Below are 22,019 nucleotides of genomic sequence, written 5' to 3' on the forward strand. Positions count from 1 at the left end.
GTTCCGCACGAGCTAGAGTCTCAAGGCGCTCTGGGAAATGTAGGCGGTGTGGGCCCGCCTCTTCGCTTGCTGTACGTGCTCGGCCGCCCGCCTCCTGGGCAAGAGGTGTGTGGGTACGGCGGCGTGTTCCTTTGCCTCGATTTGTCTCCCTTCATTCGCCACCGGGCTGTCTCCGGAGAAGATGGCAGCGGAGGAGGCTGCGGAGGCCTCGCTGGCTGGGCTGTCTCCTGAGCGGAGGCAGTCAGGGCTCGAGAACGACGACGACGAGAATGAGGAAAACCCTGAAGGCGACGGCGAGACCGCATCGCTCAGTGAGGGCCGAGGGGCAGCCGAGAGCGGGCGGGTGGGCGGCCAAGGTGGCGAGGTGGGAGCCGGTCCTTCCGCCCGCAGCTCTGCGGGGAGCAGCTGCTGCCCTCTTCCCGGGCGCGCGTGGCAGGAGGCTCTGAGGGGGGCGGGCAGGCACCATGCGTGGGGGTTTGAATTTATAGCCGGGCGCCTGCAGCCGCCTTCGTGCCGTCTCCGTTCTCCTTCCACCTGCACCGTGAAACCGCTGCGGGGTGAACGGAGCGCGGTTTCCCCCGTTTTGCCGGCTTTGTGTAGAATGGGGCCGGTGCGGCGCAGGCGGCGGGGTCGCACGTGGTCCTTGCGGCGGCCCGGCCCGGGGCTGAGCCCCGCAGTGTTGTCGGTGCTCGGATAGCTTTGAAATAGCAAACCAGGGCTTCTGTCGCTCTTTTGTCAATTGGGTGAAATTTTGTTAATCATAATCTTTTATTATTTCCAGCCGCAGTCCACGAGGTCGTTTTACAATCCTGGCCTGCCGGAGGCGGGATGGGGATGCTATGTGTGCCGCGCCGGCTCCTTGCGTGCCCCCTGCCTTTTCTCCTCAGTATTTTCAGCCAAATGCGTTTAAATTGGTGCTGTCGGTTTTCCAGCCGCATTAAATGTGGCATCGACGCCAGGCAGTTGCTCCTGCAGTCGTCAGAGTTGAAGTGACCAGACTCTTCTACTTAGAAAAATGCTTAAAAACCCCTCAATTATACTTTTTTTTTGTTTGTGCGCAGTCAGTGGTTCCTGATAGGCATTTTAAAAATCCTGCAATCTTGCATCAGTAGCAGCCTGATTTTCTTATTCATTTAATGTGACAGGTTATCTCTTTTTATGTGGGTGTATATATAAACTATACATTATATACATGCATACTCTTTCAACCACTTTCAGCTAGGCACTTGCTCTGAAGATGCAGACTGCCAAACTGTTGTGGACTTAGGTCACTGTTAATGCTCTTGCTATGTGTTAACTGTGTTTAACTTTTTCTCAGAGTACACTTAGTCAGAATCAAACATTGTACTTCTTACAGATTTATTGCCAAAATCTTTTTGCTTTCTTTCTGTCTTTGTATTAATAAACTGTAGAAACTATAATCAGGCATCTTGCAACTTTTTAATTGAGAAGTAGGCAGGAACTAAAAGTCTCAGATGAGCTGTCAGCTTCAAAATAGATCTGTGATAAGTACAGGAATGCTTTCTGAATAGAAATGCTGGTCTTGATAAGTTTTAAGGTACATAAAATAATTTTACTCTGTGCTTTTGTCTTTCTAAACAGTTTCTTGACAGCCTCCCTTGTCCTGAGGTATTCCCTCAGTTTCCTCTGAGTTTTGTTGTTGTGTTTGTGGTTTTTTATACGTAATGGCAAAGATTTGTATCCAACTGCAATGCTTAAAAGCAAGCAATTGAAAAACCCCAGGGGAATTATAAGAACTGCTGTAGGATCAGTCCACCCCTTATTATGTCTTCACTAGTGGGCAGGAGTAGATGGCTAGGGAAGTCCAGCAAAACAGAGTAAGTAAACATTAATGCATCCTCCAGAAATATCTTCAAACACAAAACAGTTATTCCCAATTTTCTTGAACCGAAGCTCATATTTTCTTGAAGTCTCACAGTGGATTTCTTATCCACAAAAGTATCACTTTGGCACAGGTAAGCTTGCAGCATCCACAGCAGCTTGTGGCAGGGAGGTCCACAGCATTAACACTAGGTCACATAGAGAACATTTTTCTTCTATGGATTTCCAGCTGACACCTCCACGGGGTACATCCCGGTTGTGTTGGAATAGACAGTGGTTGGCTTCTCAGCTTTCTCAGCATCTCATGATCTTGTAGGCATCTGTCTTATCCAGGTTGAAAGGTCATAATCTGTTCTGTTGCTTCTCAATGGCTAAGAAGTGATGCCATAGCTTTGTTATTTCTTGTTACCCTTTTTGGAAACTTTCCTTGTTTTACCTGTCTCTTTGAAGCCTGGGGGTCAGGGCAGTATCATTCACAGTGCTGGTTGAATGTGGATTTCAGCATCCTTTCCTAGTACTTCTTCACAGTGATGCGCGGATAGACTCCACAACTCGTTAAAGTTGTAAAGTAGGTATGCTTTTATTCAGTGCTGAGGTGCATGGGGATAGCTCCTCCAAAGCATGCACACCTCAGGGTTGTTCTCCCTTTACATTTATTCTCTTAAGGTATACATAGACATGTGGTTGCTCAATCCACCTATACATATTTATTATCTATCCCTGCTTCGTATTATAATGAGCCAGAAGGTCCTTTACACCTGCGCAGTGCCCCTTCTGGTCATGGGCAGGGGTCTCAGGATGAAGTAAATGAGTCTTCCTCTTGTGGGTAGGGGTCTTCAAGATTAAGTAAATGAGTCTTCCTCTTCTTAAACTTTACACCTTTTAACCTTCAGACATGGCCTTAGGGTTTGGTCAGCGCCCAGTCTGCTTCTCCCCAGCTTATCAGTAGGATCAAACACCTGCGCTTTTGTCATGGTCTTAGGGTTTGGTCAGTGCCCAGTCTGCTTCTCCCTGGCTTATCAGTAGTCAATGCCCCGGTATGTCAGGTACTTCACAAAAGACAACACCCCCATCTAAGCAAAGGAATCCTTTTAACCCCCTTGTACATTTTTCTTTGCATTACCCCCCCCCCCATTGGTTACACCTGTATCAACAGCATCCCTTGTCTTGAGATATTCCGCAAAAAAGAATGCTGGGGAGGGACTATTCATTAGGGACTGTAGTGATAGGACAAGGAGTAACGGGTTAAAACTTAAACAGGGGAAGTTTAGATTGGATATAAGGAAGAAGTTCTTTACTGTAAGGGTGGTGAGACACTGGAATCGGTTGCCCAAGGAAGTTGTGAATGCTCCATCCCTGGTGGTATTCAAGGCCAGGTTGGATAGAGCCTTGGGTGACATGATTTACTGAGGTGTCCCTGTCCATGGCAGGGGGGTTAGAACTTGATGATCTTAAGGTCCTTTCCAACCCTAGCTATTCTATGATTCTACTTCCCAATACCTGTCTGTGAGGAGAGGAACCCACTGCATTTTGAGGATTTATATCTCTTTCATCAAAACCATGTTTTAAAATCCCAAAGTGGTTGTCCTGACTGGTGATGCTCAGTTCAGAGTCCATGCATTGGCCAGGAAAATCAATATTAGGCTTTATCTCCAAGTCCACCACATGACCTTTTTTCTCAGTTTATTGCCCAATTGCTCAGCCTCTTGAGTCTCTTTTAAATTCTTGAGTCACATGTAGGCACATGAGTACCCCAGAGAAGTAATTCATTTGCAGATGCTAATGGCACCAGCACTTAACCATCACCATGGCCCTTGATGGTGGCAAATTCCTTCTTTACTCCTCTCCTTTCAGATTGTTTAGCTAGTCATAAACAGTTCTAAACTTCTCTTTTCAAATTTTCTTAGTCATTAGTATGAGTATTTAGGCCTCCTGCTTGCCTGCTTTGTCCCACTAGCACTGCATTTTGCTAGAAAATAGCATGTAAATACTACTTTGGTAGCTTCAAATATCTGATGATACAGACGGGTGAATAGTTTTGCCTGTCCAGGATGGCATTATTTCTCAGAATGAGCGATAATTAATCTTATATTATTCTCCAACATACTGTTTGTGTATTCCTGTTTTCCTTCACACTTCTAATAGCTTTTGCCTGTTGGAAGCACCAAATTACTGGAAACAAATATATTAGTATAATTCAGTTCTGTTAACAACAGTCTTACTGTTTTTTTGTCTGATTTTGTTAAGATGGCCTGGTTGTCTTTGGAAATGCAAAAAGTAACAATGTGGATGTGAAAGTTGCCAAGTCAGAACTGAAAACTGATGAAAAAGGAATGGAGGAAGAATCTACAACGGAATCTGACAGCAACATTTTGGATGTATCATCTGATTATCCAAGAGGTTTGCAGATAAACTCTTAATATATGTGTTGTGTTCTTGAGAAAATGAGGGGAAAGGTAGAATTAGTGAGGAGAAAGGTAAAGGGAATGTGAAATCTCATTTTCCATACATCCAGTAGGCATGATACTTTTTCCCATGCATCTAAATAAATTATTTTCTAAAGGTGCTGACAATTTCTTTGAAATGAGGTGCCATTTTCCCCTTAATAACATTTCTAGAAATCACTGCTGAAATTGGCACATACATAGTGACAAGCGAAGTCAGGGTTGGATGAGGTATGATTTACATTAGGCTCTGATGCTAAGGGCACCATAGACATCAGAGAAAGATCATTGGTACCTAAATGCAAAAACGTAAAGCTAGGAATTTCTTTTAACCCTGCTTTAAAATTCATTTCTGTATCTTAAGCACATTAAACAATTGCTGTCTTCACTTCACCGTGAAAACAAAACCGTGTAAACACATTGTAAAAGCTTTAAAATTGCTATAGAATCAGTATTACTGTAAACTGTGATATTCTGTATGCTAAAGCTGATACAGCTGATTTATTGGATAAGCCAATTCTCTCAGTTTTAGCAAATTCTCCACTGTTTCCCTTGACTAATAAGTTAAAAAATCAGGAGGTAAATTTAAAAGTTAAACACTCCTATGGGGAAAAAAAAAGTTATAGAATTCAATGTATCCTGGCTATACAGTGAATAATTGTTATTTACAATTGGTCTACTTCTATCTGTTATTTCAATTTTGAAATTTGTTATTTCCATTTTTAAATATTTCAAATTTCAGTCTAGAAGATGTTTTTATAGTGCTTTGTGCATGCTTTGCATTCACCTAACAATGCCGAGCATTAAAATCTGAAATAAATGGAATGTGACTTCATTTTTTCAGCTTGCTTTTTCTTTGCAGCAAGCAAAATGAAGGTCTTTCCAATTAGAGAAATTCGATGTGTGTCAGCATTAAGAAGAGTGTAGAAATACATGAATCTTGCTAAAGAACCATTCTAGGAATTAATTTTGCAGTCATTTTTTCTACCATGGAATTTAAAGGATGCAAATATTCCACTTGATACTGTAGTCATTCTCTAATAGTGTTAGATTTTAAATGATGCATAGAAAAATAGCATTAAACTGAACTCTTAACTAATTATGTTTAACTTCTAAATATCTCTGCTTTTTAGAGAAACACATTTCAATTCAAAGACATCTTGCTGATCTAGAGAAACTAGCTGATGTGAAAGAAGGTGAGTTTACCATGTCAGTATCCCAGAACTTCATGTTAACAGGTATTTACATTTTTTTCTTAGTTTTTATTTTTAACACATTACCTATATTTCTAATGCTTGATGACTAGGGGTTTCATACAAAATAGCTTTATGATTTGGTTCTTTCCTTATCAAATTTTGTATTCTTTCAGTAAATTTAATGCTTTAGTGATTCCTTTCTATCTTTTTCCTCTGCATTGTAACATTCCTAGTGTTGACAGTGTGCATTGATCAGTACGGTGTTAATTCTACCCATTCATCAGCAGCTTAGTCTAATTCTTATTTTACTTCCAGTGCCAGAATAACAAGGTGAATTGGTGAATTGGGTTCAGCTGTAGCAGTCATTTTTTCTCCTTCTTAGTAGCTGGTGCAATGCTGTGGTTTTGAGTTTCAGCCTGGGGACAGTTCTGATAACACTGATGTTTTAATTGTTGCTAAGTAATGTTGACTCTAATGAAGGGCTTTCTCAGTCTCATGCTCTGCCAGGGAGGAGGGGAAGCTGGGAGGAAGCAGAGACAGGGCACCTGACCCAAACTAGCCAAAGGGGTATTCCATACCACAGCACATCATGGCCACTATATAAACTGGGGGGAGTTCCACCGTAGTGGAAAGAAATGTGTTACACCCTTGTCTATTCTCAACAGCGTGTTGGGTTTTTTCTTCTGCCATGGACATAGCATTCTTTTGCCATGTGTGTTAATGGATTGATTTGCATGTATTACCATTGCCTTGTCTATTTGAATCTTAGTAAATCATAACTCGATAAAAGAGGCTAAGTAATGTTAGAGAACATGGTGATTTATTTGGTGAGCTTCAGGCTGCCTTTGTTGGCACCAATGGCATAGAACTGTGCATGAGCGTAGTAATCCACTCATTGAAAAAGTCATAAAGGAATTGTACTGTTTTGCAAGTCTAAGGCAAGTAATTGTCGTTATAGATGCCCATTTTGTATGGTGTGTTTCAGTACTGCTCTAACACATAGAATCTTTTCTGCTAAGATCAGCAAGAGGTTGGTTGACATTTAGCAGTCTTAAGCCCCAGCAGCAGGTGTATGCATGTTCTGGTACATAATCCCTGCGTACAGCTCTACAGCACTGGTCTCCCAATAACTAGTTTTTATTTGGGTTAGTACTTTTAACACCTTTGATTTCAGATAATCGTGCCTTTGCTCTTTTGTCCCTTACACAGGATTACTAGGAACTGAAATTACTTTAACATGGAGTACATTGTCTTTTTTGCAGCTTAGAAAGATAAGAACTGCTTTTTTATCTAAAAGATTTGGGAGAATGAAAGACAGTCTTGCTTTAACCTCTTCATTTGAGTTGGATGTTTTTTTGAGACACTGTAAGTGTCTAGACTTCATCTATGAAATTGTGCTCCTCTGCAGTAATTTTACCTTGCTGGAGTAAAAAATATTAGAAAACAAAAACTAAAGATTGTAGGCATTGATGATCTTCAGAGTAATAGTGGTTCTAGTCTTTATTCAATTGAGTAGAAAGAGGCAATGCATAAATTTGAAGTTTGTATGTACCTAAATGGAATATACCCCTGGGAATAAGTCCTTAACTTCCATTGATAGTACCATCATTCTTTTTTTCCTCTTAGCATGCATTTCTATTAACATGAGTGGTAACAACATTTCATATGTTTCTCATACTTCTTGTTTATTTGTATTTTCAGATGAAAAGAAGCCTTGTCCATTGTGTCCTGAGGAGAAATTCAGAGCTTGCTATAATCACAAGCTTCATCGTCACCTTCAGAATTTACACTGGAAAGTTTCTGTTGAATTTGAAGGTAATGTCAGTCGTAGAATCACAGCATAGTTAGGGTTGGAAAGGACCTTAAGATAATTTAGTTCCAGCCCCCCTGCCATGGGTAGGGACACCTCACACTAAACCTTGTCACCCAAGGCTCTGTCCAAACTGGCCTTGAACACCACCGGGGATGGAGCATTCACAACTTCTTGGGCAACCCATTCCACTGCCTCACCACCCTCACAGTAAAGAACTTCTTCCTTATATCCAATCTAAACTTCCCCTGTTTAAGTTTGAACCCATTACCCCTTGTCCTGTCACTACAGCCCCTAATGAATAGTCCCTCTCCAGCATCCCTATTGGCCCCCTTCAGATACTGGAAGGCTGCTATGAAGTCTCCCCACAGCCTTCTGTTCTCCAGGCTGAGCAACCCCAACTTTCTCAGCCTGTCTTCATATGCGAGGTGCTCCAGTCCCCTGATTATCCTTGTGGCCCTCCTCTGAACTTGTTCCAACAATTCCATGTCCTTTTTATGTTGAGGACACCAGAAGTGCACACAATACTCCAAGTGAGGTCTCATGAGAGCAGAGAAAAGGGGCAGGATCACCTCCTTCGACCTGCTGGTCACACTCCTTTTGATGCAGCCCAGGATACAGTTGGCTTTCTGGGCTGCGAGCACACACAGCTGGCTCATGTTCATTTTCTCATTGACCAACACCCCCAAGTCCTTCTCCACAGGGCTGCTCTGAATCCTATTTAAACAGTAAATACTAGAAGAAATTACAAACATGCAGGACATTGTTCTGTTTCATCTTTTTAAATTCCTCTTGACTTCCATCTTGTTAACCAGCTTGGAATCAGAATCATATTTCGACACAATGAATTTTGACCTGGGATGTAAAATGTAAATGTAAACAAGCTCTGTATTTGACATGCAAATGAAACAATTGCTTGGCGTGCCATAAAAATTACTATAACATTTAAAATACATATGTAATGAGAATGACATTAATAAAAGTTTTGGTTATATTGTTAATAATCAGACACATGCACATGTGATCATTTTGGGCTTGTTATAAAGATTCCATAGTTTCAGGTAAGTACTTAATAGAAGTGTTTATTTGGTATTAGTGTTTAGCAGCCCTGTCTATTTTTAACAGGTCTCCTTGTAAGTTGCATTAAAATCCCTACAAGAACTTTAAGAAGGAAAAGAAAGTGAGCAGTATGTGTTTTTTAAAGAACTAGGTGTATGGGTTTGCAGGCAATAAAAATGACTAATTGGAAGATGGACAAGATTAAACTAAAAAAGATCGGACTGGAGTTCTGGTTTTGCACGCAGGTCTTTGTTGTGCTGGATGTTCTTTGGTGTGACTCTTTAGTTGTGGAACATATGTTTTATAGGAGTCTTCACACAAATCTTTTAGCTAGTTTACAATATTTTTGTAAAATGCTCCTAAGTAGTTTTGAAAGTTATATACTGTATAACCTGAAGACTCAATGTAGCTTTGTAGGCTGCTGACATACATACTACAATTAATAGCTCATATGTAATTTTTGAGCATTTTAAATTTTGAAATGTATAATTAACTGATAAATTTTCTTGTGCAAAGGGTGAATGTACCCAAATAATTGACAATATTCTCTTACTGCTGTCTCATGGCAGTATTTGGGAACCTTAAATGAGACCATTCAGTATGGGACAAACTGCATTGTGTTTACTTACTGTACTGTGATGTGACAAGAACTTATTTTCCAGGGTACCGAATGTGCATCTGTCACTTACCTTGTCATCCAGTGAAACCAAACCTTATTGGAGACCAGGTAAAAAACGCTGAATCACAGATGTACTTGTTACCCTACAGAGTGGGGAAAATGTGTAGGGGAACTTCTGCAATCTACTTAGTTGCAAAATACATCTTGCTGTCTGATGTGGGATACCAAAACTTTCTCAGTCCAGAGTACACCTATTTGATATAATCCTTGAGTAGTGGAATGTAGTTGGATCTCTTATTTTGGTGTGTAGCTGCCTAGATTATATTGGAGTAAACAGCAGCTTTGTGTGGAAGAGATTAAAGGTTCATTAGGCCAAGCAATGGATGCTTCTCAGTTCCTTCCCTCTGTGCTGAGTGTATGGAGTATTGGCAGAGTTCAGTTGGATGCGGTGCTGTGCCAGGATAGCTGTGCTGTGTTGTGCTGGCCCTGTGGGTATGATTATTTACAGTCTCTGTAGTTGTAGATTCAAAATATTTTGTATGCGCTGGAGGTAAGAGATGACTTCATAGGCCTGTGTTCAGGGATAGCTCAACTTTAACCATGTATTCTGAAACTACATGTATTTTACAGACATTTTCAAAGATGGGAGCCCATTACCATTGTATCATCTGTTCAGCAACTATCACACGAAGAAGTGACATGATAGGTCATATCAATCGTCACGTGAATAAAGGAGAAACTGAATCACGGTTTATTACAGGTAGATTCTTACGTAAAATATTCAATACTTTTATATGTAGCATGTGTTGAGAATTAGTCTGGTTTCCTTTTTATCTCTGTGTAGGTGTAATGATTTTCTCTTGATACACTATAGTAAAGATGATTCAGGGAGCCATGAGGTTCACACGTCTTTCTGTTACCAGTATGCATTTAGGAATAGCAGTTTAGTGTCTGGACATCAGTTTGAATGTCTGAGAAGCAATAGTAGTGCCATTCCATACCTTTAACTAAAACCTGTTTAGATTTTATGTTGTGAAATATTGCTCTCTATATGGTTTGCTTCAGAGCTCTTTGTAAAGAGTGACCCATTTGTTATTTCCTGACAAAATGCATGTAGCTACTTTTCCTCGCAGGGAGAGGAGAAACTTAGAGGTCAGATATTTCATTCTTTGTACTCGCTTCAGCAATGCCTGCAGACTATGGATGTGGAACATGTGGTAGAGCAGTTCATAGATAGGCAATCTGTGTGTTTGAAAGCACTGAGATAGGTAGGCTGAGCACTGGAAGGTATCTAGTTGGTAGCCAACAAGTTTTTCCTGGTCATTCCTGGGTAAATTTTGCTTACCATTAGACTGGGGACAAATTGCTCAGAGGAATGACAGCATGTGTTTACAGCTATCAAATCAGTTTTGCCACAAGCTATTTTAAAGAAAGCTTAAGTGCTGAAATTTGCCCTATACTTGTGCTGTCTATACACATTTCATGAAGCTGTTTGATAACTTACAGAGACCAAGGTATTTTGAGGGTATTTTTTTGCAATTTACTGATCTGTATTCAGAATTGTGTTAATAGGGTTTTAATTAATTGGCAATGTTTCATGTTTGAGCATGCAAAACAAATGTGCTAAGCCTCAGTTTCAGGGGATTGCTTTCTTAAATTTGAGTGGATACAGAGGAGCCCAACTGAGAAACAAATCTGATGTTTTATGGAAAGAAACTTGTGGTAGAGTTTGATCCATATCTGCTGCTCTTAGGACTAGCGGCTAAATTGTTGCTTGCTTTTTCTCCCCAACATACTTGTTAACTGATCTATGTGCTTGCTGGATTACAGCATAAAGATTTCTTGCAATATGGAAGCAAATTCCTAATTTAATTCAAATGTGTTAACGTTAATGTCAATACTCACTACTTCTTTCCTTTCCTCATGATTACTTTCTTCCAGTTCGTGCTCCCAAGTCTTCTCTAGAAGTGCTGAAAGAGTCGGCCACAGATGTGCAGGTTCTTCCCAACTATTCCACACCTCATAAAACAGATTCTTATTTTAATCCTAAAATGAAACTCAACAGGTAAGAGATCAGAGGGTGGGAGGATATACCAGAGGGGTGCTGAGTTTGTAGTGAAAAATACTTATGCATTTTGAAAAGCAAACCCTGCAAAACTTTTGTTCAGAGGGCAGGAGAAAGATTTCCATCAGAAAACTCCTCATGACAAATAATACCCAAGAACACTATATGGAAAATATTATAATTTCTGAAGCAATTGAAGTATTTTTCTGCAGTGAGTAGTTTATGGAGAGTAACAGGATTTGAAAGGAGCATACTTGAAAACTAACTTCATTGTGTACACTTAGCAATGTTTTTCTGTTCATCTCCACAAGATACTATGGACAGTCACTGCTCTCTTTTCTCTAACTGAAGAACAGCATACCTATGATTTACACTTTTCATATTCTAGACCTTTTTCTCTTGGGACTCAGATTCTCTCAAGTGTCTTCTCATTATTTGCATTAAAAAAGATGAAGAAGGAAACACTTTCTTTGAGGAGAGTGGTAAGTGGTGTCTGTACCACAAAGGAAGACTGTGAGAATTGACACCAACGCGTGGGACTGCACTTAAACCCATGCCAACCCCTCGTGTTCTCAGTGCTGCTTATATTTGAACTTCCAGATTTAGCTCAGATATGTCTGAAAGCTAAGGCATGCCTCTCGTGAAGGCCATTGCAAATCACAGTATGGCCATGTCTAAAAGAACCAGGCCTGTTCCTCAGCACAGTGAAATTTCATTGCTCTTCAGGATATATTTTTAAACACAGAGCTTTAGTAGGGTAGTATAAGGTTATGCTAGGAAAGTAGGAAAAACAGTATTTACTTTTGAATGCTGGCCACTTTTTCCAGTGTTACGAGTAATTAGTAAATTGATTAGTAATTAGTGATTAGTAAATTGACGTAAATGTCCACTGTAGAATTGAATTTGTTCAGGGTAGTTGTGATTTTCAATTTACAATTCTTCCACGTAAAAGGTAGAATTTAGGTTAGATGTTCTAGTTTTATATTCAGGGGAAATAAATAAGGAAAAATATTTCTCAACTTACTATGACCAATCTTTTTTCTTTTCAAGGCAACTGATATTCTGTGCACTGGCTGTTCTGGCTGAGGAGCGTAATCCTATAGAGTGTTTGGATGCTTTTGGTGCCACTGGTAAGTCAGTTTCTTTAATCTTTCTTTAATCTTTTGGCTAATATTATCCAATAGTATGAAGCTGCAGAAATCAGGAGTAACTGAGGTTTAAAAGTATTTAAAAATACTGTGGGGTAAAGAATACTTTTCTTCTTAGGCAGTCATCAGCTTCCATACCAAAAAAACAGCTGTCAAGAGCCTGGTAATAGGCCTCTTTAGAAGACTGTACATAATATTAAATCAAAGTTTATTGGTCTCCTTAAAGTCAATCACCTTAAGGGCCATGAAAGGACATCTTCCTAAACTTGCATTCAAGGTCACACCTATCTTCTGACTCCATGACTGTGGAATTTGGCTGTAAAATCAGCTTGTGGTTTAAAAATGGTGATGAATCCAAGCTTCTGTATCAGAATAATCTCTTAATTGATGACAGAAATTCTGAACATGAACTATAAATGTAAAGTAGTTACATCAGTGTCATTTAATCATCTGGAACTAAAATCTGAAGAGATCTAGAGTGCTGCCTTAATACTAACCAGCTACTGTAAACTTAAGGTCATAGTTGAGAACAGCAGTAACTGCTTAGCATTTTGTACAAAAATTCTTGATAATGAATTCATCACCATTCTGAACTAGGCCAGACCTCACAGTACTTCTTGTCCTGTACTTATACAGTATAATCACAGGCTTTACTACAAAAGTCAGCAGTAAACACTTGGAAGCAGCCTGAAAATCTTCCTGGCACTTATTCTCATGTCAGTGTTTTATGGTGGTCTGTCTCAGAAGTCTTGTCTGCTACACTGGAGTGTTAAACAAGACAAGGGGCTTTCCCACAGATTGTGGGTCCCCCTTGCCACAAAAATCACAGGTCTTTTGGTCTACCAGTTACCGTACAAGAATGTGACAGACAAATTGTCCTTTTACATACCCCATTTCACTATGTTGAGGCAGAAGGTCATCAATACTTTTTTTTGCAGGAATATGATGACATTCACATCACACAAACTTCTTTATTATGAGTATTTAAAAGGATGATTTTTTTTCTTAGTAAGTTCGGCAATCCAGAAATCTTTATTCTGTCACAAAGTTACAATTCTGTCTTCCCTTAGGTATAATGGGATTGCAATGGGCAAAGCACCTTGGAAGTGCTGTGAAAGTTACTATTAATGATTGTAATGAAAATTCCGTGACAATGATTCAGGAAAACTGCCATTTAAACAAAATGAAAGTGAAATTGAACAGTAAGGAAGAAGACCATGATGAAACTGTGGGAGATGAAGAAGGAAATCCTGACACCATTGAGGTGACAAAAATGGATGCCAATGTTATAATGCATTTGAGATCATTTGATTTTATGTAAGTGTTGAGTGTTTCTGTTAATAATTATCTGGCCTGATAATGACACACCCTACCCCATCTCCCAGATAATTTGGAAAAGTTGGAATGAAGGAAATAACCAACAGTCACTTGGTATTTTAAATGTAATTCTGTTGTCCCAGAAATACTGTAGGAGTAGGACTTTAATCTTGATTTGAAATCACTGGAAAAAATACCAAGCCCTTCTGACATCCAGAGAGGACTGTAAATGTACATAAAAATTTTAAGCCAAACTTTTTTTATATATATAGAATTTAATTATCTGTTTGATAAAGTGTCAAATTAGTCTTTTTTTGTCTTAAAACTTTAAATTAGTTTAAAATTCATGTTTGTGTGCTGTTCTGTAGGACTTTGTTGCATCTCTTGTTTTCATCCATTTTGCTGCATATTCATTTTCAGTTACAGTAGGCTAACTCTTCCAAGTTGGTTTTATAGATGCATACATTTAAAACCTATACAGACATCAAAATGAGTAATTGGGGGGGGGGGTGTATTGATTAACATTCAGATCTAAGCTGCAGGTGTTCAGGATGAAAAATAGCCTAACTATTTAGCACATAAACTTTGAAGAGATTTCTGGTTTTAGAAGCTTCCCTTTAAGGATGAAGGTAAGCCTGGGGGCAATATTCTTGTGACTTGAATTAGTCAGTTGGTCAGGATGCAACAAGAAGTACTTACTGGCTTTGTGGTGATGTGGATTTTTCAGCAGTGTTTCCATGGGTCTTGCAATTTGACACTAGAGTATTTCACAGTAATTCATGAGAGGTGTGCTGAAAATGTTAGTCCAAGTTTCCTATATTTTGTTTTAAATATGACTGGCAAAGTTTATAATAACAATGTTTTCCTCAGTTTAAAGATAAACTCTTGAGTGTTTGTAGGTACTCAGTGGCACTTTCTTTTCAGCCATTTGGACCCCTTTGGAACTTCTGTGAATTATCTGGATTCTGCCTTTAGAAATGTGAGAAATCTTGGAATTGTGTCATTGACATCCACAGACATCAGTTCTCTATATGCAAAGGCTCAACATGTTGCCCTACGTCATTATGGCTGTAATATTGTCAGAACAGAGTACTACAAGGAGCTGGCAGCCAGAATAGTAATTGCTGCTGTGACAAGGTACTGCTAAATCAGTTCAAATTATGGTAATAAAAAGTTATTAGAAAATTATTAGCCATAAAAGACCTAAGACTGCTGCTGTAGATTGTGCATGTTAGTTTCCAGAATTCCCTAATTTTGAAAGCCAGACGTCTTGTTCTGAAATTAGTTATTTCATATTCTTCATATGCTGGTATGAGATAATCTAAATTTTAAACTAAAGGACCTGGAAAGGTGAAAATGCATAAATAGGGCAGGGGGCTGGGATGGTGAGGTTTTTTGATGGTGGTAATAAAAAACTAATACTCAGATTTGCCTTTCTGTGAAGTCTTGTATTCCTCTGTCAATGTTGTCATTTTAGTGCTGCATAGGTCTTTGTAAATATTAATTAAGCTGCTTGAATGGCTTCTAGCTAAGCATTAGAGCTAGACTTGCTTCAGAGAAAACTGATGTTCACTTCATATCCTCGTGCTTGAGGTTAAAAAGATAGATGTAATTAATAATTTGTGAAATCAGTCATTTGCATAGGGATATTCTCAGTAAATTCAGTCTGTTAAATAAATGAAGACATAAAACCTGGTTCCTAATTGGGGAAAAAAAAGATATAGACAAGAGGGTGTGACACCTGCTCAGGAAAGATGGGGAGGAAATTAAGCATACAGAGGTCTTCAGAATGTCAGAGTGCAAGTACTATCCTAAATATGTTTAGATTTGTATATGTAAGGTTGTTCCTTGCAGGGCACTCTTAGATACAGACATGCTGCTCAAGCAAGGTTTTAATTGTGTTCTGGGTTACGTGCTCAAGCTCCCTAAAGATTTTTTCTTCTCAGTGGTTGCCTACTCAGGAACTGTTGGCTTTCCTTCCCACAGTTTATTCAATTAATATACAATGATTTACCATCATGTGTGCCCCCCTACATTTGTACGTTTTTGGATTTTTATTTAGTTTATATATGTTTTTGTTACAATCTTCTGGCAATAGGTATTTGGAAAGAAAGATGATGCAGGTGGCAGACCAGTATTTCTAAACATGATAAAAAGATGTAAAGAAGATGTGCTTAGCTTTCCAGCAATGAGACAAAACTAGGCACTTAAGAAACGCACTTTCTTCTGATCACTTTGTCAGCTTTTTAGTATCTCCTTCTAGAAAGCGGATGACCTCAAGAATCTTGCAGCAGGTTCAGGTGTCCATGACAATGTTAGTCTGCTAAATTCAATGCAATTTGATTTTCTGTTTGTGTTTTCTTTATAGAGCTGCAGCTCGCTGTAACAAAGGCATTGAAGTTTTACTTGCAGTAGCTCTAGAACATTTTGTTCTAGTAGTGGTCAGAGTTTTGAGGGGACCATCCCCTGCAGATGATTCAGCCAAGAAAATAAGATACCTCATCCATTGCCAGTGGTGTGAAGAGAGAATTTTTCAGAAAGAGGGTAACATGGTAGAAGGTAAATGTTTTTCTTTTGCACTTTCTAAAAGGCCTGATTCCTGTGTATCTGTTTCATGCTTTAGGCCTTGTTTATATTTACATCCTTTTCAGTAAAGTAACTATTTCCTTTACTGTAACAGTGAGTGTATTGTATGAGGCCAAGAAAGTATGTCTGCCTCACTGTATGATGTGGAGAAGGCATCACGCTTTATGGTAGTGGATTAGATTATTTGTCTTTGTGGATTTTGCTGTATATGTACTGGATTTGTTTCTAGACAGGACATAACTCCTGTAGCTGAAGCTGCCAGGATGCCTGATATATCCATGGATCCATCTTCTCATGAAAGGGCATAAAAAGTGGCACAGTCTTTGCTGGTGTTTGGTTCCTACATACAGTGGCAGCTTGATAAATTTCAGTGTCAGATTGCTTTTCTGTTGTTCATTTCAGTTACAGTAATATGTAGTGGACTAAACAGTATTGCTCCCCCCTGTATCTGTACATGCCTGATGGAAGTATCCTGGCAGGTGTGCTAGGAAAGGTGTACACTGTTCCTGGAATTCATGTAACAGTGGTAGATGAAGGCAGCCTCCAGGTTAAAAGTTGACTGTTCATGGGCTGTATATACAAGTTAGCAGAGGTAGGAGATGAAAAGTAAGCTAGGATGTAGCTACTAGCTGGGTGGTAGTTTGAATGAAGAAAAAACAAAAAAACCCTGTTTCAAAGTTTTGGTTTCTTGGATATCTTAACTGCTAACTATGGTGTCTGACTGCCCCACACATGAGCATGCAATGAGCTTGTTACTACTAATTGTTATTAAAACAATTAGATACTAAGGACATGAACGAATAACCAATAAGTACAGTGTTATTATAGAGATCTTAATTAGCAAGTGATTTGTTTACTTAAAGATTTAATTGGAAGCTGGCTGACTTTGGCTTAGAAAATTTGTAGGTGGGCTCTGTTTTGTAGATGTAATTGGCTGGTTTCTGTCAATATTTACTATTAATTTGGAGAGCTGCTTCTGTTAGGTGTAGGAAGGCTCATTATTTTCTTGTTAGTCAAAGTCTGCCAAGAAACAGAGGAAGTTATATGACTTTTTTCTTTCTCAATGTTTTAACAATGATTACATATCAAATCATCAATCACTAAACTCTCATAAGCACTGCTTGGCAGAAATGAGAATGTGTCACACTTTTGCTGTATTTCCCTTCCAAATACCTTCACTGAAGTAAGCTCCTACTTCATATCTGTATCATCTTTCTCCAGTAATGCAGGCATTGCTGACTATTTTCCTTTTTTCTGTGGTAGAAAACCCTTACCAGCAGCTGCCTTGTGATTGTCATGGCAGCATGCCCGGGAAGACAGCAGTAGCTCTTGGTCCTCTCTGGTAAGTTCAGAACTCAGTACGGAATTGGAGAATAATTCAGGTTGGAAGGACCTCTAGATGTCAGCTGTTCAGTCATAGAATAAAAATGCAAGTCTGCTGGGTAAGGAGGTACAGCAACTGGGAGGAATTCAGGAAACATTTAATTGATCTGAATTTAGTATGGTATTCAGTTCTTGCTTTTGTTAATAGGTTTCAAACCAGTTAATAAACAATAACAGCATTGCTTTAAATTTCAGATTCAGTAAAACTGATTAATACCTCCTGCACAGGAGAACCTGCCTATGTGTTCCTCTAGTTACCAGATATTAAGCAACTCTTTTTTTTTACTCTGTACTTGCGGAGAATTTATTTAGTAAATCCTTACATATGCTGACAGTAGTAAATAATACACTGCTTGGTAACTAATATTTAACTTTTCTCTTGTGAGAATCAAAAATAAATCTATTTTAAGGTTTTTGTACCATTTCAAAGTGGTATTAACAATGGCTTACAATTGACAGTACTTTTCTTCTCAGGGTAGAGTTACTTTCTCAACATAGTAGGGCAGAAATAAAATTGCCATTCCTGAGATCTCTGTTGTTTTTTTTTAAATGAGACCAATGTTACTGTCATTACAAACAAAGCACTTCAGTATTATTAAGAACACAGTCAGTCTGATAACATAACTGCTGATCAATTTGGGCAAGAGGTTTTTGAAGCAAGTTTCCTGCTTTCATTTAGAAGTCTCAACTTTTCATCTGTCTTGCATTTCATAGGTCAGGACCCCTATTTAACACTGGATTCCTCAGAAGGATGCTGTTTGAAGCTGTCCAGTATGGTTTGGATGAAGTTCAGCCACTTTTGAAGACATTAGTTTGTGAAGCAGAGTGCACAACTTCAAAACATTTTTCTACCCATAGTCCTTATGATGAGAACAAACAAGGTAAGAAAAATGACAAGACTGTTCACAGAAAGAACTGGCTTTGCGATGGTTTAGAAGATGTTGCTCTTTGATAACTTACTACTAACAGCATTGTATCCATAAAATTGAATGCAGTGTGGGCCTTGTCAGCTCTTTTTGGCAGAGCACTGGATTTGGACACCTGTAATCAGTGTGACAGGTCCTAAACCAAATACCATACAGGCAGGTTGACTGCCATGAGATCCAGTGCATTTCCTGAAGGAAATACTGTGTCTGCTAGTTCTTTAGTGTATCCTGATCCTGACCTGAGGGCATGTGCTGTTGGGATGAGAAGATTCCAGCTGGCATGCTGTGCATACTCTGTAGGGTTTGCAAATCAGTGTGCCAAAAGAAATGGCTTTCTGTATTGGAATGCTGTTCATCTCATAAAAGGAAATCGCATTTTGAATATTCCCTCTGAATTCAAGTTACTGAGAGTTAAGTGTGTAAAAGTTGCCTATGTGCTTCTTATTACAATTCCTTCTTTATGCTGGAATGTGATACATTTTCTTTATGTTTAACCAAGGCATTTTGCCATTTTAGTGTCTTATAGTGGAATTAATTTTGACTTTTAATCGTATTCTAGAAGAGTGTGGAGTATATATTAAAACACTGAATACTGCTGCAGAATCCTACTTGCTACAAGGTAAGTAGATCATTCTGGTTTAGCTGTAGCAGTTTCAAATCAAAACATAGTTTAAGTTATGGCTAAGCCAACCTAGTGTTCACTTATTTTTATATTTAACAGTACTGCTATACAGGAGTATGGGTTTTTTTTCCCCACCAAATACTGATTTTACTTTATCTTCATCCAGAATCATACTTAACGATAAATGCAGGATGCTAAATATTAAATGCTAAATAATTCACATGAAGCACACTTGACTCACTTGTTATTACTGAAAATGGCATGTTAATTAAATTCAGGCTAGATTTCATTCAACTCTGCAGAATGCTGTCTTACTTGACAGAGGTGTAGTTACTATGTGGCTGGTTTTTCTATATACTGTCTTTGGCTTTACTGGCACTTTTTTGTGGTCTCACTGAATGTTCACTGGTTTCGCTGTTATTTTTTGTGGTCCAGGAAAAAGAAGAAGTGATGAAGTGATTCGAAGTGCAGCCAAGAGACAAAAATCTGAGAACAGTGCTGAGCACCCTGCATTTTACTACAATATTCACAGACACAGTATTAAAGGAATGAACATGCCAAAGTAAGGGTTTTGCTTAACTTCTGGTCTCGTATTACTGTAACAAGTGATACGTAACTTTTATTTAGTTACCCTTACAAGCATCAACTCCTTTTTAAATTGCTAGTTTAATTTCTTTATTACTTTTTGTTTGTTTCTTTCTTTCAGGTTAAATAAGTTCTTAAACTATCTCTCTGAAGCTGGATTCCGAGTAAGTAGAACCCACTTCGATCCTATGGGAGTTCGCACGAATGCACCCTTGGCACAATTTAAGACTATCCTTACGAAGTACAGCACTCCTACATACACGGCAGGACAGGCAGAAGGCCCTGTCCATCTAACTGAAGGTGTCCTGGCAGAACAGGTTCAAGCTGCTGTAGCTGTCAAGACAGAGGATGTTGAGTTTCTGGAAGACAATAAATCTGGAGTCACTGCTGCCATGTTCACAAATGACTACCCTACTCACTGTGCAGCTGATTAATGCAAGTAATTTTATTCATAGATGAAGATATTGCAGACTTGCAGTCACATCCTGTTGAAGTAAGCCACCACTTCTTACCAAACTGGATTTTGAAAATTTGAGTTATCCACTCTTTTGGCAGATATGTTAGAATTATGTAGCAGAATTTACCCCTGATCACAGCATGTGTGTGGTCAAGGTACTGTTACTGTGAAAAGGCCTCAGAGGCATTTACTTGGATTTATGCTCACATCCACATTCAAACTGAGGCATTGTGGCTGCTACCGAGTGTTTGTTGAAGCCTTATGGATAGCACAGAATGCAGAAGAGTGGATGGGGCCAAAAGTCTTTAAACATTTCTGGGTATGAAGTTAATGTGAAATGGAATATTCCTAAATTTAATCATTCCTAAAACCTCACTGGTTATAACTCAGAGGGGGCTCACTTTAAGACGATGAAATAAGACAGGATAAAATATTACCTGGGTTTAAGCAAGTTAGAAAGTTCTGGCTCAGGACTTCTAACTCCAGATTGCACATGTAATTTGGCATTCAGTTCTGTTTTCGTTGTTCTGCCTACAAGCAAGGACCTAGCACAGGTGAGAATGGAATAGAATGGTTACATGACTGTTACTGAAACTTCCATTTATAACCAAACTTTAGTGAATTGTGTTAGTCACTCCAGGTAGTTGTTTGGTTAGAGATTACATTTGGTTGAGTATTACAATAAAGGTACAGTGACAAGGCACCACAGGTTGGAAGTTCTACTACAAATTTGTCAATAATACAGTCTTAGTGGTTAAAAAGATCTCTTCTGTGAATGAGCAAAGATGCTGTGTGTTGGTAGTCTGTTCTGGTTTCCTTAAATACATGGCAACATTCCAGCCAAATAAGCTTGATTTTTGTCCTTTCTTTTCCCCAAGCTTTGTTCAGATACCTTCATATATTCAGTTTGGAACAACTGTCATACTTGAACCAGTCATTCCAGTTTTTCACAGGTTTGGCATTAGGTTTATCTAAGAACAGAATGTGAGAAGTTATTACTTACCCATCTTTGAAGCTTCACAGTAAGTATTTTTTCTCACGCATTGAATGCCAATAAAGAGTAACATGACTGATACACCTCTGATCATGCAAAACTTCCTAAGCTCCTACTAGGCCAGAATGAAGTTGCTGCCTCTTAGGACTGGGATGGTAGTGAGTTATTCTCATTCTGTCCTAATATATATTAAAAAAATAAAAGAGGAGATTGCTAAAGGGAATCATAGACTCCACTTCAGCAGTAATACAGCAACAAAGTTTCCTTCAAAAACTGAGTGCTTATAGTTCTTTTCCAAAGATACCTTGGGATCAAATTGAAAAGATAAATGCAAGAAGAAAAAAAAAGTTGGTGTTCCCTAGTTCAGATTAAGTGGAGACACTGTTGGAAAACTGTTTGCAGACAACACCCTGCTTACTTGAGTGTTAATATTTAAATGGGATAGAATCAGTCATAAAGTCAGTTAATTGGAGGAAAAAAGAATGCTCCAATTACAGTAAAGTAGACTAAAAAAAGTTTAAGTGAAGCCTGTTGTGGGAAATACTTCTTATTACTTTCACAGTTCCTCCCAATAATAGTATTCTGCACCTTTTCCAAGTCAAAGCAACTAGTCCTTGATGTTTGCAGAGATGTACAAGGAGGGGCACAGAAATTGAAGTTCAGGCTTTTCCCTGCAATTCAGGCTTTTTTCCTCTGTCAGATGGCCAGAATATGATTAGAACAGCAGCACCTATGACTGGTAAGTGGTAAAGCGGCTATCTTTTATATGGATTTGCATTTCTCATTCATGACATGCAACATGCACAGAAACTCAGCTAGTTTCAATGGACTAACTGTGCTGGGGGCCAGACTGAGATCAACACCAGTAGAAGTCAGCTGGTCCCTTTCTTTTGGAAAATCACAAACACAGCAGCACTAACAAACAAGCAAGAGTTGTCCAAAGGGTTTCTTTCATGAATTGTAGGA

The 22,019-nt window shown here is 38.9% G+C and overlaps 1 protein-coding gene across 3 annotated transcripts; it reads left to right on the top strand.

The window, feature by feature from the left end:
- The first annotated feature begins 23 nt into the window (after positions 1–23).
- TRMT1L (tRNA methyltransferase 1 like) lies at positions 24–20,907 on the top strand. 3 transcript variants are annotated; one of them, XM_005146545.3, is made up of 16 exons: positions 24–311; positions 4,090–4,242; positions 5,420–5,524; positions 7,184–7,297; positions 9,014–9,078; positions 9,601–9,730; positions 10,912–11,035; positions 12,086–12,165; positions 13,254–13,500; positions 14,425–14,637; positions 15,869–16,059; positions 17,350–17,428; positions 18,184–18,350; positions 18,955–19,014; positions 19,453–19,579; positions 19,724–20,907. In XM_005146545.3, exons 1-16 carry the CDS (start codon positions 182–184, stop codon positions 20,034–20,036), a joined length of 2,298 nt encoding a protein of 765 aa, XP_005146602.1. In that variant the 5' UTR covers positions 24–181; the 3' UTR covers positions 20,037–20,907. The 3 variants fall into 3 exon arrangements, with proteins under 3 accessions (XP_005146602.1, XP_012983861.1, XP_030902567.1); XM_013128407.3 differs by having other exon boundaries at positions 26–311; positions 5,420–5,482; XM_031046707.2 differs by having other exon boundaries at positions 46–105.
- The last annotated feature ends 1,112 nt before the right edge of the window (positions 20,908–22,019 follow it).

This window comes from Melopsittacus undulatus, chromosome 6 (genome assembly GCF_012275295.1).
Source record: "Melopsittacus undulatus isolate bMelUnd1 chromosome 6, bMelUnd1.mat.Z, whole genome shotgun sequence".
Taxonomy (NCBI): domain Eukaryota; kingdom Metazoa; phylum Chordata; class Aves; order Psittaciformes; family Psittaculidae; genus Melopsittacus; species Melopsittacus undulatus.